The following is an 18,239-nucleotide window of genomic DNA, read 5'->3' on the forward strand; positions in this document are numbered from 1 at the left end:
AGTGTAATCAGGCTATGGCCACTCAGCAAAACTGCTTTTTCACTATCTGTCCTACAGTTGACTTAGGCAGGCAGCAAAAAAACTCCTAATGCTTATCAAGCAAGTGGTTTTTAACCACTGAGCCTTAATCTTTTTATCCGTAAGTGCTGTTGTGAGTGCGCTCCCCAAATTTTTGAGACCTGACACCTTTTTTCTGCATACTTCACTCCCATTCTCAAAAAGATTATATCACTCTAGTCTATATTGTCTCAGAACATTGGGCGGGCCTCTTCCTTGCAATGGTGGGACTGACCAATTAGTACTGCTTTCTGATGCTTGTTGATCCTCCGCTCAAGGATGGGATTGTGCTTTGGGAGCAACTGGGATATTTCTGGGACTCCCACACTCTCCTTGGCTTGCTGGAATTAGAACTGGTTTCATAATCGTGTGGTGCTCAAGTGCCCTGAATGACTCTTAACCAGCACGTAAGCAAAAGCCTATGCATTAACTATGGCATGATCTGTTCGACCCAATGTTTTTGCCTTCTCAGCTGTTCTGTAGCTCATTGTATGTGATTCCGGTGTCCCTTAAGAGGCTGCGCACCCATGAAGCTTCATTTTTTAAATAAAAAAATCCTGCCATCCTAGATGAAATGCATCTGTGAGCCCATTTCATTTAGGTATCTCTGCCTCCTTCCCTTCATCAGCTGTGCTCTCGCTGGTTTCCATGATCACTTCCATTAGCCCGACAAAGTCTCCTTCTGCTAGAGAGATGCCCGAGTCATTGGGAGAAGAGCTGGCTGCCTTTCTCTGATCCTTGGTATGATAAGTGTTGGTGACTCCACTTCCTGCATCTCTGGCAGCCCCCGGTGCTGTTGGCGAATCCTGCTCCATGCCTCCAGGAGAAGCCTCTGAGGCAGAGCCAACAGCAGCATTTGCTTTGCCCAGGCGGGATCTCTCAAGCACTGGGGATGTCAAGGGTGTGAAGGGAAAGCAGGTGGGAGGGCCATTGCTGCTAGGGGTCTTGATACCGTAGGAGTGGAGGTAGGTGGGGTAGTCTGGGTTTGGAGTTGCTGAGCGGTCTGGTGTAAACCAGGGCTGCCGATGGCCTTTCAGACCCTTGACGTTAGCCTGCATCTCAGGATCTGGGGACTCCGCAAAGAAAGGAAACTTGGGACTTGCCGAGCTCGCTGAGGAGAGAGGCCCTCCTGGGCTTCCCAAAGGGGCAATCTCCTTCGATCCATTGGTCAAGTTTTTTGCCACCTCTTCAATGGTCACTGCCAAGGAGTCTGAAGCCTGGCCTTTCTCCATTGGCCAAACAAAAGTTTCTCTAGTTCCCGATCCAAGAGAGTTCTCACTTCTGTCCATGTCGCTGGCTCTGCAAGGAGATTGGCTGGTGGAGTTGTCCCTCAAAGAAGCGGAGCAGGCGGCGATGCTGGAGAGAGCAGGCGGCTTCTTGCGGCCTTGACGTCTGGATGGGAAGATCATGGGGATGGAGCTGATGGGCGTCTGTGGGGCGCTGTAGAAGCCAGGCCTCTCGTAGAAAGGAGTGGACATGAAGGCGTCAAATTCTCTCAGTTTGCTGGCCGCCTTGTCCCATTGGTCCTGGGGGCTGAAGCTTGCTGGGGAGCAGTCTCCCCTTTGCTGGTTGATACTGGTTGGGCTGCCGGGTTTGCCCACATCTGGGTATGCGTAATAAGGGGAAGAAGGCACACTGTCATTCCTCCGGCGCATCAGGTTCATTCTGGACGACCTGGGGAAAGTGGGGGACTGGACGTTCAGGAAGCGGCTGATGTGGCCCAGCAATGGGGTTGAGTGGCTTGCTTCCTCGTTCTCTTTAATCTGTTCCAGGGGTTGGAATTCCATCTCTTCTTTCTGCATGCTGGAGAAGGGAAATAGGCAGTTGCACACAGTGACTGGAGAAATTAGAAAATGTAGGGTGGCTCTAAACTCCTATGTTGGGTGCGCTCTGAACAGTGCCATCTCCATGTTCTGGAGAGCCCTTGGAGAGAAAACATCCTTTACCACCTCTCTCCACCTTATGCCAGGGGTCCCACTTCCAGCCCCTGTTGCTGCTGCTTCCCCTGACTATTGCTGTCACCTGTTCAGTGTTCACCAGGCAGAGAAGAACCAATGAGCAAGAAAATGTGGCACAGATTGCTGCTGCCCTCACTAACATGGCTCCTCAATTGCTCACCCCCTTTGTGGGAGAGAGAGAGAGAGAGAGAGAGAGAGAGAGAGAGAGAGAGAGAGAGAGAAGGTGAGCAAGTGGACAGCAACAGCAAGGAAGAGAAGGGGTGGGACCAGGGGGCTCTCAACTATTGAAGTATGGGACTTGGTAGATGCTTGACCATGCCAGTCAATGATTCTTGTGCCCAGTAGGAATACTTCTGTGTTTTTTGATACTAGCATGTCTACTAATAGTTGTTTGTTGCTTCCATGTTTGGCCCAAGACATTTGGCTGCAAAATTCCTCCTCATCAAGGGGTGCAATATCCAAGGTTGATCAAGTTAGTTTGGCACCCGAGGCAAAAAATTATACAAGCAGCTCTCCCCACACCTCGGCAATAAAAAAAAATCAATAATAAATCACTAACAATTTGCTACCTTCTTATGATATCTAAAATCAGCTGCCTGAAGTGGCTGCCTCACCCTGCCCAATGTTAGGGCCGGCTCATTGTGTGCTTACAAAACAAAAATATGAAAATCCCGCACCAGGAGAAGCTGACCTATGAGACAAGTTGCTCAGACATGACATATAGCACAGTCCTGTTTATTCAAACACCTCAGAGGATGCGGATGTTCATAAACAGCTTATTTGGCAGTCTGCGCCTTGATTACCTTGGCCAGTGGTATTCACTTGATTACCTGCAGGCCACAAGGTGAGGTGTGGCAGAGCTAAAGAGGTGGGTCTTGGCAACATATCACAAAGAATTTGGCTATTTGTGGTTTTGGTGACGGAGGTTCTGCTGGGAGCCATAGCAACAGCAAAAACAAGCTCCACAGCACCTCAAAACAGCCAAATGACATGTTCTGGTAGATGCTGATGTAAAAAGAGTGGTGTGAGCATTGGAGGAATGTCAAATTATATGCTAACTGCAAATTCATTCTCCTTATGTAGCCAAAATGGCATCATCCATGCACAAGAGCAGGAAGAAGAAGAAGAAGAAGAAGAAGAAGAAGAAGAAGAAGAAGAAGAAGAAGAAGAAGAAGAAGAAGAGTTTGGATTTGATATCCCGCTTTTCACTACCCGAAGGAGTCTCAAAGCGGCTAACATTCTCCTTTCCCTTTCTCCCCAGGCTTGCAGAAGTACAAAATGGTTTAAGGTTTTTAAAAATACATTCTGTTGAACACTGTCCTCTTCTGGTTTATTACTTTCTGTTCAGGAAGAGGGCATGGCTGGCTGGCTGGAACCCTGAACAGGAGCACTCCCCATGGCAACATGTTATTTGATCTCCTCCTTGGGTTTTCTGCTAGTGATTCTCAAAACTCTTGTGGAACTATAACGACAAACACGTGTATAATGGCATGAGCTTCCATAGGCAAACGCCTACTTCATCTCCTGTGTCAGGAAAGGGTTGCTTTAGGTAGCTTCACTTGCCTGATGTCAAAGGTCGAGCCTAGGAAAGATGTCCGCTTATAATCCGCAGTTGCTGCTGTGTAGGGTGGCTGTGGGTCTGGTTCGTTCCAATATGGGTCCTTCTGCAGGGTGGGCAGGTCCTGGTGCATTTCATCCACTGCCATAAGGGAGACCTGCGTAGACAAATCATACATGTCAGGCACAATGGGGTCAAAACTCAATGGCACTGTAAATGCGTTTGCTCATATTCTTCCATTTCTGAGAAAACATCAATTTCTAATAATTTGGGGGCGGTTGCAATTTAAGAATGGCTGAGGCAATGACTGTGTTCAGTTGAGAGTGCTGGAGAGCTTATGATAATAGAGCAGCTCACCAAGATAACTATGTTATTGTGCCTTGCTGGAGTCTTGATAACCCTCTTCTTTTTTGGGTGGGCGAGTCCCAGGCAGACAAAGAAAAGCTGGAGGTATATGGCGTCTGTAGTAGGCTCAGCTCATGGCTAAGTGGGGCTATGCTCAGCTTGGTGAACCAGAGTTGTACAGGCCTGCCTAGGAGGAAAGGTTGATAATGAGCTGCCTTTGATGTACAGGAAGCAGCATGAGATCATGAGTAGCAGGCAGATGATCAAAGCGCAGTAAAGAGTGAAAGCTCAAAGAGGGGTGAGTACGGGAAGCCTCCTTCCAAATTTTGATACAGAAACATCTTGAAATGTCAGACGTTAAGTTAGAAGCACACTAGGCCTTCTGATAACAAAGCCACACATCAAGAAAGTCATGCTTGGCTCAGAGACCTGCTAATGCTATATGGAGCTTTTTCTCAGAGCCATCTTATTGAATGCTGGATGTCTAATGAATCGCTGAAAAGGAATGTTGAGCTTAATTCAGTTTAAATTCAGTCCCTAGTTGAGAGGCCCTAGTTTGAGATGCCTCAAAGGGGAAAGAGCTGCCCTGTGGGAAGTGTAAGAGAGGTCTTTTCTGAGTTCTGTAATAGCCAGGCCTCAAACTCACCTGCAGATTCCTATCAATGAGCCAGTTGGTTTCAAAGTCGTCGTCATCCTCCCCAAATGGATTAATGAGCTGTTCAGCGACCTGTGAAATGTGTGCAATGAAAGCATTGCTGATCAGCACTGGACATGAAACATCATCCATCAGTTGTTTCAGATGTCTTGTGAAGACATAGGTTGGTAGTTAACTAAGCTTTACTCAGAGTACACCCGTTGAAATTAATGGACATGACTAAGTCAAGTAAAACTTAATTGAATACCACCCATATCTGTTAGCCTAGGCTTTCCTTGACTCAGAAGGTTGGTCTGTTATTGCTGAAATCCTGTTTATGTTTTTGTAATGCTGTTTTACTGGCTTTTATGTTGTATTTTTAGCTTTACGATAATGTTTCATTGCTTTTGTTTTGTACTCTTACATACTGGTTAGAGATTGTTACATATTGTGAGGTTTAGAAATGCTTTTAAATGAAATGAAATGGAAAATAGCACCTTAGTTGTGGAACTAAGGATGGACCAGGTGGTTTTCAAAAACGGGCTTCACTATTATATTTAGGACAATATTATCTTGTCCAGTCAGCAGGATTAAAAGGCAAGGTTAACAGACCAAAAGGATCTGGCACTTTGTAAAAAAAAGAAAAAAGTAAAAAAGTGAGATGTTGATGCATCTTACCAATACAATTTGCATTTGAAGAAGACATTGCCAGCTCCAGCTACTTTTTTTTTTAAGCTAGCTCACTAGAAAGAAAACCTCTTGATGGGATGGACTGCAAAGGTAAGAGTTGTGCCTGGAGCGGAAGGCACAGCACCTCACACTTGCATGCCCATTTGGTCCTTTAAATCACCCAACATCTTCCAGTTACCTATGGATGGGCAGACCTATGTTTGAAGATATAGGTCTGCCGCCATCACGTGGACTTTTGGCCACTCTATAAATCCTGGATTTGCCTCTGTCTAATGTGGCTTCAGGGTGTGTCTTGGCTACTCAAAAAAAGAACTTCAGAAGTTCTATCCTGATGGGCAGAAGTTCCTGGGGGAATCCACGCCCTCTCCTTTGAACTGACCTTTAGCCAGCCAGCATAGAAGAAAAACTGCAGGAAGGTGAAGATGGGCACAAAGAGATCCATCTCGTGGCCAGGATACTCCTTTGCAGGATCCAGGAACTGTCGACCAATTAAACAAGCCAGGAAAAAGCTGTAAACGGCCACTGTGACCACCTTGGAGAAAGAGACACAGTGTGTTAGGGCCTTTTAAGACACTGTGGCTTATTGGGGTGGGGGTTGCACAGCCATTACTAAGCTATGGTTCACAAAAGGAAGTGCTTCTGCAGGGGTAGTGTCCTTATGACCCAGACTAACGTCACTAACCCAAGAAAGCAAACAACTCGCCCTCAACAAGCACAACCGTCTTCTGTCTCTTTTGCTGTGGTTTCACTGATGCCACATGCACCCATGGGGTCTGAAATGCCTATGAGACTGCTGCAAAACACATCACCTGCCCCTCTCCTGCCTACCTACCACAGGGGTAAGCGCCACCATTCTAAACCCCTTCCATTGGTTCTTTTCATTCATTTTTTCCCTTCCAGAAACTTCAGCCACATCTTCCAGTACTTGAGTGAATCCCTCGTACAGTTTCAATACAACCCCCCACCCAGGTTATCTTCTTGCAGCAAGTTCATGCCCATTTGTTTCCACACTTGGAAGATTTATGGGGATTTTTTTAATGTGGCTAATATTAGAAAAGCACTAGGTGAAAACAGGGTTATATTTCCATGGAAAAGGACTTTTGTCTGGAAAGCCCCAAAGATTTTGAAGATCTTAGTTATTGTCTCACTTCCTCATCCCTTTTGCCTCAAAAGAACTACTCTGGCTGTAAATTCTCTACTAATTCTTTAACTTTTTTGAGTTTTAAAATTCACTATTTGATCTTTCCAATATATGGGACCTCTAAAGGCACCAGGGTTAATGTCCCATATCATTTCTACATCATTTGCTATCCAAAATCTGGCTCAGAATGCCACTTGTCATTATTTAAGTCCCTATGGCTATGCAGAAAACAACTAACTCATGAAACTAGGCTGTGCATGTACAGCCTTGACCTTATCTGCCTTTCATCCTGGCTTGCAGGGTTCGATATATATCTTCCATTAACCTGAATGGATAGGGACAGAAATCCTTTTTCTTGGAACAACGGAGTCTGGCAGAGTGCACTATTTAAGCAACAGGGTTGCATAAGACATGTGAGGAAGCTGGCACCATAACGTCTACCCTGAGGCTGCAGTTTGGGCGGTGGTGAGCAGTTAACATGCCTGGTGTCTAATGCAGATAACAGCCTTCCCTTCACACAGAGGGCAGGAACAGCATGCCAAGAGCTGTGAAGCTGTGTTTGCAGGGCTCAGGCAAAAACATGATTCAGTGGATGGGAGTGAGCTAGTATAGCAAGTTTTGATATGCTCAAGGAGAAGAACAGCACGCACTCAGAGAAAATAAGGACCCAAAATCATTAGTCATGAAAATTCCCTGTCATTGTATGGGGAGTTATTATGTGCTATGTGTTTGACTGCAACCGCATAAGACGTTGTGACTTGAGTATATAACGTCTGGCGCACTAGAGTTGTGCGTATGGGATTCATAAACAGAGGTTATGTGAGAAGGTGATGCAAGGAATGGGTGTGAAGGCTACAGAATATAATGCATGCAGTATGCGTATCTGTGGTTGTGCTGGGGAAAGCTAACCATTTTATTTATTTATTAAATTTGTATACTGCCCTTCATCTGTAGATTCCAGGGCGGTTCACAACATAAAGAATACAAGATAAAAACACAAAATACACAATAAAAATGAGAGCAAAGTAAACAACTGCAAACCAATAACCCCCCTCCCACTTGGAGATTCAAGTGGAAGGGGTTTAAGTGCAGGTACATTTTCGTACATGAGGACTTTGGATGTATTCCGAGGCTAATAATAGAAGAGCCCTGTTGGGTCAGACCAAAGGTTGATCTAGCCCAGCATTCCATTTCCCACAGTGGTGAACCAGATGCCTATGCTCACAAGCAGGGCATGCGGAAGCAGCCTTCTACTGCGGCCATTGCCAAGCGACTGATATTCTGAAGCATGCTGTCTCTGCTCCTGGAGGTAGCAACAGCCATCATGACCGAGCAGCAGCCACTGACAGCCTTATCCTACATGAATTTTTCATATCCCACTTCAAAGCTGCCTTACGTCAGTGGCCTTCACTACATCTAGCTTTTTTGCATAACCCCAGATATTCTAATGTTAGGAGAAAGAAGGAGGGGCAACCCACTCTATTCATGTCCCCTCTCCTCAACTCACCTTTTTTTCTAAACTAAAAAGCCCCAAATGTTGTTATGTTTCCTTGTACGGGAGTTGCTCCAGCTTGCTTTGCATTTTGATAGCAAGTTTGGTTATTTTAAATCCCATTGAAATAAATGATTGTTAAGTGAGATAGCTTGATTTTAAGTGGGACCAAGACTCATTTAATTTTGTCTGGAGAATATACACCAGTTCTCACCTGTGTGTAGACCAATGGAATGCTGATCCAATCATACCCATAGAGTCTCCCACACTGACTGCGCAAAGTGTTCATTTCCTGTTGGAGGGAAGGGCAAGTATTGATAAAGGTACAGATGATCCACCACAGAGTCCACCCCCCATTTTGCCTTCATTATTTGTTTCTTTGCAAATATTTGTATACTGCCAAACATTTAAAAAAACACTGAGGCGGTGAACAACATAAAATCATAAATAAAATCAAGTTACAAATAATGCCTCAGTGAATCAGATTAATAACTCAGTGTAACTGCATTGCCTCTCAAGGAAAGCCAGGATGAACAAAAGTGTTTTAACGAGATGCCCAAATGCCAGTACTATATGCACCTGTCTGATGATTACTGGGAGCACATTCCAGAGGGCAGATGCCACAACACGAAAAGTCCTGTTTTTGTAGACATAAGAGGAATCTCAGGAGAATGCAGAAATACTAAGTGTCTCTCCCAAGGAACGCAGTATCCACATCACAATGTCCTCATCAAATTGCCATCCCACTGTATTTTTCCATTTAATCAGGATTTACTGTTTCCATGGAAAGCCAGTTAAGTAAAACAAAAACAAAACAGAACTGGTAAATCCTGATTAAATGGGGAGGAGGGGTGGTGTTTTAACGAGGATGAAATTGTGTGGACACTGTGAGAAACTTGCATTCATGAGCAGCACTGAGTCACAATCAGCTGCTGCGTGGAAGCACCCAGTGAAGCAGTTCTCCCTCCTTTTCTCATCCTTCCGCTTTTTGCGAGGGGTTCCTCCTTGTGGTCCTTGAAGCACATCACACACTCACATGACCCTGCTTTATCCTTTCTATTGACTTGCCTTCTCTGAGCCCAAAGTGAGTACTGCCAATTGCAATATTGTTTTGTTATTTTGTCAGTAGGGACACAGAAGGTTTTGGGTCCGCAGCTCCCTGCATACCACTGTCCTGTCTGGTCTTAAGCTGCCTATCATCATATCCCATCCTTGATGGCCTGCAGCAATTATTCTGCCTCTGCTCCTACCTGGAGAGAGACCTGATGTTCTCTGTTCAGGAAACTACAGCATGGTTGGCTGACACCCACTTACATATCATGAACTCACATTCAAGATGCCTTGCAGGAGCACACTGTCACGGATCCTTCCATCATTACGTGCCTTCACTGCCAGGTTTGAGAACCACACGCAAGGGATCCAGAACTTGTTATGGGGTGAGTTTAAACTGTCAAACTTCTTGTGTTCTTCTGGAGTCATCAGGCCTATGCAGACAAGAAGATGGAGGGGAGAAGGAGGACAGTTTACAGGAATCCTGTCACGCAGGTTGTATTTTGGAGTGGAAATAAACCTGTTTATCTCAAAAACCATTTTTGGGACCTCAAAATATCGAAGCGTCTTAAAAATAAACAGCAAAAATTAATAACACAATAGACAGCACAAATTCAAATATCTATTTTGCAAAAAAAACACAGATATTACCATATTGGCCCGAATATAAGCCGTACCTGAATATAAGCCCTTTGAAATTCATGGGGGGTGTGGAAGAAAAAAAAGACAATACACGAATATAAGCCGCTCCCTTAAAATTCTGCAGGCACTCACACCTGTTCCATTTTACCGCTTTGTCTGTTTCAGCAGCGATATCGTAAAAGCCAATTTTTGTAAGGTCACAAATTTAAGCCACAGTTTAACTTCTCACGGTCAGAATTTGGGGGGGAAGTGTGGCTTATATTCGGGCCAATAAGGTACAAAACACCAAAAGCTTCCAATGACCACCTTCCAAAGGAAACCAAACCTGCATATGTGCTGTACCCCTAGAACTGCTAACCACTTGGAGATGTGGGAAGAGCTTAATGGTAGCTTCAGAGCGGGTCCCATAATAATTATAACTTGCCCAGTTGCTCTGAACCCTTAGATTTGATAGGCTGAAGGCATCATAGATTGAGAGCCAGTGTAGCATGGGAGATTAAATCTCAGGCTACAAGTGGGGAGACCCAAGTTCAAATCAATGCTCAGTCCTAAAGCTCACTGAGTCACCTTGGGCCAGTCACTATCTCTCAATCCAACCTACCTCACACGACTGTTGTAGGGGTAAAAAGCAATGGGGAGAACCCTGTACACTGCCTATTAGTTTCCTTGGAGGAAAAAAAGCAGGCTATAAATGTAATTAACAAGCAAGATTGCCTCCCTCCCTCCTCTAACCAACTCTTGGCATCTCAAAAAGGGTCCCCCTGGACGTCTTCATTTGTGACACTGAGGATGGGAATCACTTTAAGCACATTTTGTCTTAGTTGGTCATCACTGCGATGGATAGTACCTGCTGTCACAATATGTTCGATGCTGGGAAATCGCTTGAAGACAGCAGTACTGACCGAGCGCAAGATCAGTACACTCAGCAGATTGATGTAGCGCATGAGCGTGCGCCGAAGGAGGCGGCCATACTCGTCCTTCCCTTCCACGCTACTTGAGACCAGGTTCATAATGCGGTCAGGCCATGGGATGCTCTCGTATTGTCCCCACCATCGAGACACCACTAAGGTGACATAAAAGCCTAGAGTGAAAACAAAGAGATGGTTAGTGAGGATGATAGGAACCAAAAGGAAAGGGCTGCAGGAACAGATCCGATTTGAGCAGAATTGGCAGAGTAAAGGGACACACACACACACACACACACACACACACAAGCTCTGAGCCACAAACCTTTTCCATTTTTAGCTTTCACAAGACATCACTTATGCATGTTCAATTTTTTGTCTCACAAAACTGAAGAAAGCTGAAAATCTTTGGGATCCAAATTACGTTTGCTTGACTCTATATGCTCAGCACCCTGGCTGTAGTGCCTGAGCTTGAGAGATCTTTATTTGCAGTATTTGCAGTTGACACTGTGAGAAAGAGCCCTGAGCCCTGATTTTCCTTCATTTAGCAATACCCTGTCAGAATGGGCACTACCACACTGTTCCTCATAGTCTTATGAGCCCGGAGTAGGGAGAATGCTTTGACAAAGCCTGACATGTAACTGTCAATAAGAATGGTAAAAGGCCTCTTGGCAGAGACCCATCTAGCCTCTCAGAGAAGACATATTTATGCGAACTTCTGTCTGGTGTTTCTTAAGGGGTGTGAGAAATTCTTCAGCAGCCTTCAGATTTCATGCCAGGCAGGAACAGCTGTCATAGCCTAATTATGTCCTCCTTTGTGAAGAAGTACTTTATTTTGTGTGTTCCAAATTTTCCAACTTTCAGCTTCATAGGATGTTATGAGGGAGAAAAACATTTCCCTATTGTTATAATCGAGAAACAACAGAGTCTGTGATTCTCAACTGAAGTGCTTTGCTACTGATCATTCTAGGTACAGATAGAAAGATATTAGGGATGTTCTGCCTCAAGCACCAAAATGTTTTTGCTAGCCCTGGCTATACATGTTACAAATAAGCAAATAAATAATGTCAGGGATTCACACCATTCTTTCCCCATTTTTACATGCCTTACCTAGTACAAAGGACACCGGGATCAGTTCAGCATAGCTATTGCAGTACATAGCCAATTTTTCAAACATCAGCCTTTGGCTCTCATTCAGAACCAGCCTGTAATGGAAACACAGGGGAATATTTCCAGTTTCAAAGCTGCAAAGGGGATTTCTCAGTCATGGGTATAGTGGTACCTCTAGCTGTGGACACGATTCGTTCCAGGGTAACATTCGCACCCCGAAAAGTCCACAACTAGAGCGGTGCTTCTGCGCAAGCACGGAGCACGATAGAGCACTTCTGCGCATGTGCGTTCGCAAACCAAAAAGACGCAACGTGACCCTAACGCAACATGAGGTATGACTGTACTGATAAAATGCTCATTGCTCAGAAGCTGATTTAGCCAAAAGAAGAAGAAGAGCTTCCTGCAGAATCATGGGCTCTTGTTGCTATTTGAACAATACAACAAATTCACTTTTGCTTTCATTTGTTGTGTGCAGTTTCCCCTCGATGTATCAATGCAATGCTTACCTTATCAGAACCTCACATTTCTCTGAGCATTCAAGACACTCAAATCTAGGGGAAATATAATCTTTAGAATAATTTTTTTCTTTATGGTTCCGTGTTTCCTTATTGCACAGCTCTAGTACAAGATTGAACACAATCCCCACCACCACCACCACTGGGTCTGGATTTTTTTTAAGTGTTCAGATTTTATAAATAAAATTTTAGGTGCTATGTATCCGTCCCCCTGCAGATCACATGGAAAAACACCCTCCCCGGTGCCTCCTTGGTTGAGCCAGGCAAATGTGCCCGGCCTCAGGCCTACTCTCTGGAGAGCTGCCTCCTTCCTACAGCTCAACAGACTCCTGTTTGTTGGGTCCTTAAAAGCACCCACTGCCTTTCCAAAGAATGAGCTCAAAATGAAGGCCAAAATCTACTGTGATTTTATTTTTTTTACAATTAGTTTGCTGTGGTTCATATTAAGCTGTGTTGTTTTTCTGGCTCTACGTACGTGGGAGCAGGCTCCTCCTTCCCTGTCTCTTGAGAGGAAGACTGATAGGCTACAAGTGAATGAGATATTGAGCCGTCTTCTACCAATTGTTCCCCTGCAGAAGTCTTGTACCAAATCTAAAACGTGCTTGCGTGATGCATGCAGAAAGACCCTAAAAGAAACCAACCGGGCTTAAAATAAATGCCGGTGCTCACCTGTAGATGAGGCTGATGCCGAAGTAGAAAGAGATGAAGATTAAGAACTCGCAGTAGAGGAGTTTGTAGATGCTCCCTTTCCATCGGAGCAGGAGCTGTGAGAAGGTGCCGAGGCGTGCATCAGCTACGCGGTATGTGTATGTCACTGTCATCACAAGGCCTGCTGAGAAACAAACAGCAACGTGATGGGGGGTTGAGGCCCTTTGCGGGAGAGAGGGTCCTGTAGAAAGACAAAACTAGCTTTGGCAGGTTGGAGAATTGGATAATCTGGATAAAATCAGTGCTTTTTTGTGTGAAGGTTCTCACCAGGGCAGGGAACCTTCACCTGTTTTTTTGCTGCCCGTGGCAGCCATTTTGTGCTGACACCCACAGCACTTTTAATGAGAGGAATACTGGCACCTCACTTTTTACACACACACGGAAGCAAGCAAGCAAGCACGGGGCAAAACTGTATGCAATTTCATTGTGTTTGTGTGAGAGAGGGGGAAGGTAGCCTTGCAGTAACTTGGAGCAGAGTTTTTTGAGTGACTGCCCCTGTTCTGTGCAATAATTGTATTCCTATCGAGATACGACAGGCATCCACTTTCTGGAAACAAATGAAGACATTTTTTGTTCCGACAGGCTTTCCCAGCCGGATAAATGGGCCCTTCTGTTTGGTTTTGGTTTTGTTTGGAATGTATTGGCTTTTGGGGTATTTTAAACTGTTTTTAGTGCACACGGTCTTGAGACTATTGTGTATAAACCTGTTAGTAAATTAATGATAATTATTATAATAATAGCCCCAATGAATCAATCTCAAATTGATAACAAATGCTGATGGAAATATACTGTGAAAACCCTATATAGAGTGCTATGGCTAGTGGCTAATGCAAACAAAGTTTCTATCTATCTAACCATATATTGATGATCGAATATATAGGTCAGCAGAATAAATGTCCATCATTGTGCATGATGAGCTGCATTTGTTGCATGCTTTTTTCTTACATGGACATATTTTCCATGTTGGAAAAAAGTATGTTTGATGGGATCTCAGTGGGTGGATCCTTGGTGTCACAAACACAATTTGTTCCAGAAAGTAAGGATGTCAAATTATATCGGATACACATATACAAGGCATTTTAAGGCAACCACAGCCAAACACTAAGTAGTGTCCCAAGGCTCCCCCAACCATCATGTGCAGATATTGAGGGTGCACAGGGGAGAGGAGAGAAGCAGGAAGTTCCATTGTGCAATTTGGAAAGAAACAGAATGCATCTTCCCATGATGGAGGAGGTTGGGGCCAGATGTCCTCTGTGCCTGTTCTGTCTGCTGCCCAGGTGCTAAGGTGGGCAACTTCAAGACCCCTGCTCTCTCTTCTTACGTCAGACTTGGATTGGATGGTTCATTGAATAAAGGATGCCTTCAAACAGAAGACTTTCCTCTCTGACAGTCCTTCAAATAGAAGACTTTTCCTCCTGAGGCAAGAAGTGAGCAGGAATAAAGAAGTAACTGGAAAATATCTGGTATCTGAAGAAGTGTGCATGCACACAAAAGCTTATACCCAGAACAAACTTAGTTGTTCCCTAAGGTGCTACTGGACAAAAGCAAAACAAAACAACTATTTAGTGGAAAATAAGGAGAAGGAAATTGGGGGACATCTAAAGGAACCGAAAGTTGGAGTATGAGAAAAGAAAATGTGAGATGTAAGAAAAAGTTTATTCAGTAGTACTAACAACTCAGGTTTGGACTGCTGCCCAGGAGATAGTTTACACATCAAAGAGAGCATTAAAGTATGTTGCTCCTCAGAAGGGCCTTCCCCACAAACCATCAATAACAACATTTGGTTTGGACTGTTGTGTTTGGATAGGGGTGAGCAGGAGGGGTGATTGTATAGTATGGTGCAGAAATAAGGTATAGTAAAAGGTGGGAGAGGCTTTCTGCACGTTCTATGCATGTTCCATGGAAATGCACAAACTTTTCCTCTAGACGAGTTTGTCCAAGCAGGCAGAAACACAATGAAATGTTTTCTGTGGAATATTCCCCCCCCCCGACCATGTAGGTAGGTTTAACAGTATCTCGATGATGTGGATTTCCTGGCTCAGTCATGTCATCGCCTGGAGTTGCTCAATGTGATGGATGAACCTTTCACAAGGTCCCAGTGTTTATATTATTGTGTTCCTAGCCACGTGTTTGCCAGAGGCAGCTTGAAGATTATTCCAATATGTAATGCCAAATACATAACACAGAAATGTTGTATGGTAGCCAGTCTATCTGTAGGAATTGCTCAGCCCCGAAATAAGCATATTGTCTGCTGAATTACCCATCTCACTGTGCCTCTTTCTCTCTCTCAAACCCTCCCCCCCCCCAAGATGATTATGCACCTGACTGCATTGGTAGCAAGAAAATGCCAGGGCTTATCTACACTTACCTTTCCTCAACGCTTTCCAGGCACGGTCTGTGCCCTAAAGTTCCATGTCCAAACTCCTTTTTTTCCATTGCTCCGGAGTTTCCCTGTGTAAACCCACTCTTTATAGCTCAGTTGGAGCAAATAGCAATCTGCGGGAAACCCAAATTGATGTTTGCTCCAACTTGAGTCTTAAAGAGCGGGCTCTCATGGGGAAAGCTCAGTCCCCCCTCCCCCCAAAAAAACATAGACAAAAAGTGAGTTTAGATAGACTCCCAGTCTGGCCTGGGGCTGCTATTTGGTAATGTTACAGCTAGATCCTTTTGTTTTAAAAATTGTCGTCATGCAAGCAATGCTGCTGAAGACGAACCTTTTTAAAATTGTGTATATTAGAATAATCACATAAACAATGCCCCCTTCACTTCTTTCCTAGATGGGTGGCAAACGTGCCAGTCAGATAATGTTCACCAATGCCAATTTCATTTTCTAATCTACAGTCATCTGCATTCTTCTCCCATAACCACAACATTAGATTCCAGCAGAAATCACCCATGGCTGTGTCTCTCAGCTGTCCAGCCTGCTTCTAACCTCTAGCTCAGACACACACCTCTGGCTTTTGTCCTTCACACTAACAGCCAGGTAGGGGTGGGGGCCCCATCTATTTCCTCTCTGGCACAGAGCTACTTCCTTTGTTACCCTAAGGACTCATAGGGGCCATTACCAAGAAACTTGCCTGGCTTTTCCAGCAATTGAATCTTCATTGGATCCGGGAATTAGAAGGGATTTAGGCATACAGCTTACCCTCACTTTCCAAAACTCACAACACAACAAATCCACAAACATGGAAAAGATACAGGAAATGACCACACATACACTTGAAGATATTCCTTGACTGTGTGTGTGTGTGTTTTGTTATGGCAACTTCCTTTGTGCCTCCACCGCACCCAGGTAGAATTTTTCTCATGCAATTCAAATGTGGAGTGCATTTTTACCAAAGATGGAAAACTCCAAGCCTTGCCTGTGTAAATAATGCCAGTGAATTCTTCTGCAGTATATAGAAAGTCTTGTGCCTTTCCCTTTCCCTCCTAGTCTAGAATGCCCCCCTGCCCTGCTATATTGCTTACTGTGGGAGGAAACTGGAAGGTTAACCATGCCAAATCAAATTTCTAGAAGCAGAGGAGAGAATTCACTGATCGTCAAAGAAGAAGAGAAGAAAGTTGTAATGCTGCCTCTTGTTGGATTCGGTGGAGCGAAAGAGCATATTCTGTATTATATGATGCCAGGGTGCTTTGAATTAGGTGTTGGGTGGGCTCTTCTTCACTAGATATATTTAAAAAGAGCCTGGGTGGCTGCTTTTCAGAGATGCTGTAGCACCAGGTTTTCTGCATCAGCAGTGGGGTTGGAAAAAATGGTGTTTTAGGTCCCTTACAATGCTATGATTCGATATATCCTTGTACTGCACCTGGAATACCTATGGAGAAACGAAAACACTAATTCCTCCTTATTCTCAATCTGAGAATAAGTGAATATATCTTCTGATATCCTACGGTTAGAGGTATCTTCATTGTTTTCCCAGTCAAACCTCTCCCTGGTACTCACTGGTTAAAGCTCCCTTGGCTCAGGAGCTGGTAGAGTGACAGACACTAAACAGTCCTATAATCTCTATATGTGCAGACAGGCGTACACTGTTAAAGTAAGGAAGGATCCATATCCAAAGTCGCATAACACGAGGAACTACCTTTTAACACACTTCAAACAGCTTTTGTCCTCACTATTAGACTGGCTGAGGCTGACGTCCTATGTAAACCTACTTGGGAGAGTTAAGTCCCATTGAACACAGTGGGACCTACAGCAGAGCAAACATGCACAGTCTTGGAAAACACGGCTGATGGTGGCATTTCCTACTATTTTACAGTTCACGGATTCCTCTGCATGGAACACGACTTGTAATCTCCCTGGAATAATTGTGAGTATGGTAGTTGCTATTTGAGGTGAATTGTTCTAAAATACAAAGCTGTGACACACACACACACACACACACACACACACACACACACCAGGGGCCCTTTATAATACAAATACTCTGCGGACCTCATAGAACAGTAGATCACTGGATTTTGTGCATTGAGAAAAAAGAGTTTGCCAATGTGCTTTTTTTAAGGGGTGGGGGGGAGGGGAACAGCTTTCAAGAATTAAATCATTTTAAACGTGAACACTGGAATGCCCAACATGAGAATGCCATTTTTTTTTTGCATGTTAAAGTGCATCCTTAGACCTCATGGCCAGCCACAAAGGAGAACAAGACCTTCTAGTTTATGCAAGAGGAAATTGTGGCAAGAGTTGCTTGACCTTCTGGGACAAGAGAGGCTGTACCTGCTGCACTGCCCTCCTCTCCTGTGAAAGATACAAGAACTCCAGGTGGTTCCTCCTTTGTATCTGTATACGCAGTATTCTCGTGATGGCCAAATGTACAGAACTGGCAGCCTCCCTCTCCCCCAATTAAACTAAATAAAGATGCCTTGTTATAAAAAAGTGGAAACACATGTATCCCTAAACAAACAGAAAATCTGTCCCATTCTAGGACAGCGACACAGCAGCCCTCAGGGAGCTACTTACCAAAGCAGGCTCCGGCCCTGCAGCTGGGACTGGAGACGTTTGGCCTCGCATGTGTCCTGGCGAGGTTCTTTGTCGGCACACGCCACACTCCACCTCTTCCCACCTCTGTGGCTTGTGGGTGATTGAACCTGACAGTGACACGGTGCTCTAAGAAGCCTGAAACCCACTTGGGAGTTGCAACCGGTCACTTGATTCCTTAATCCCACCCCCATTACAAAAGGAACTCTGTTGTCTTTTGCTGTGTTCTCTCCTAATCTTCCAAGTAAGCTCTGCGTGTTTAGAGAGAGGCAGGCGGGGGGGGGGGGGAGACGTGGGGGGGGGGGGTGTCCCTCAGCTGCCGCCCGCCCGCTCCTGCTTGCACTCACTCCTGGCACAGCCGTGGCAGCCGCAAGAAGAAAGGCATTTCTCCTGCTAATTCTTTCCTGTTTGGATCTTTTCTGAATGTCACCATTTTTCAGAAGCCCCAGGGATTAA

General features: G+C 44.7%; 1 protein-coding gene across 2 annotated transcripts; it reads right to left on the minus strand.

The window, feature by feature from the left end:
- Positions 1–251: 251 nt before the first annotated feature.
- Positions 252–18,003, minus strand: LOC117050862 (bestrophin-1-like). Of its 2 annotated transcripts, none has more exons than XM_033156772.1 (10): positions 17,766–18,003; positions 12,767–12,926; positions 11,583–11,677; positions 10,415–10,648; positions 9,205–9,359; positions 8,090–8,167; positions 5,622–5,774; positions 4,565–4,645; positions 3,579–3,730; positions 252–1,860 (listed from the first exon to the last, which is right to left on the minus strand). In XM_033156772.1, the coding sequence occupies exons 2-10, from the start codon at positions 12,916–12,918 to the stop codon at positions 651–653; spliced, it is 2,310 nt and encodes a 769-aa protein (XP_033012663.1). In that variant the 5' UTR covers positions 12,919–12,926; positions 17,766–18,003; the 3' UTR covers positions 252–650. The 2 variants fall into 2 exon arrangements, with proteins under 2 accessions (XP_033012663.1, XP_033012658.1); XM_033156767.1 differs by having other exon boundaries at positions 12,767–12,929.
- Positions 18,004–18,239: the final 236 nt, after the last annotated feature.

Source organism: Lacerta agilis, chromosome 1 (genome assembly GCF_009819535.1).
Source record: "Lacerta agilis isolate rLacAgi1 chromosome 1, rLacAgi1.pri, whole genome shotgun sequence".
NCBI classification, from domain to species: Eukaryota; Metazoa; Chordata; class Lepidosauria; order Squamata; family Lacertidae; genus Lacerta; species Lacerta agilis.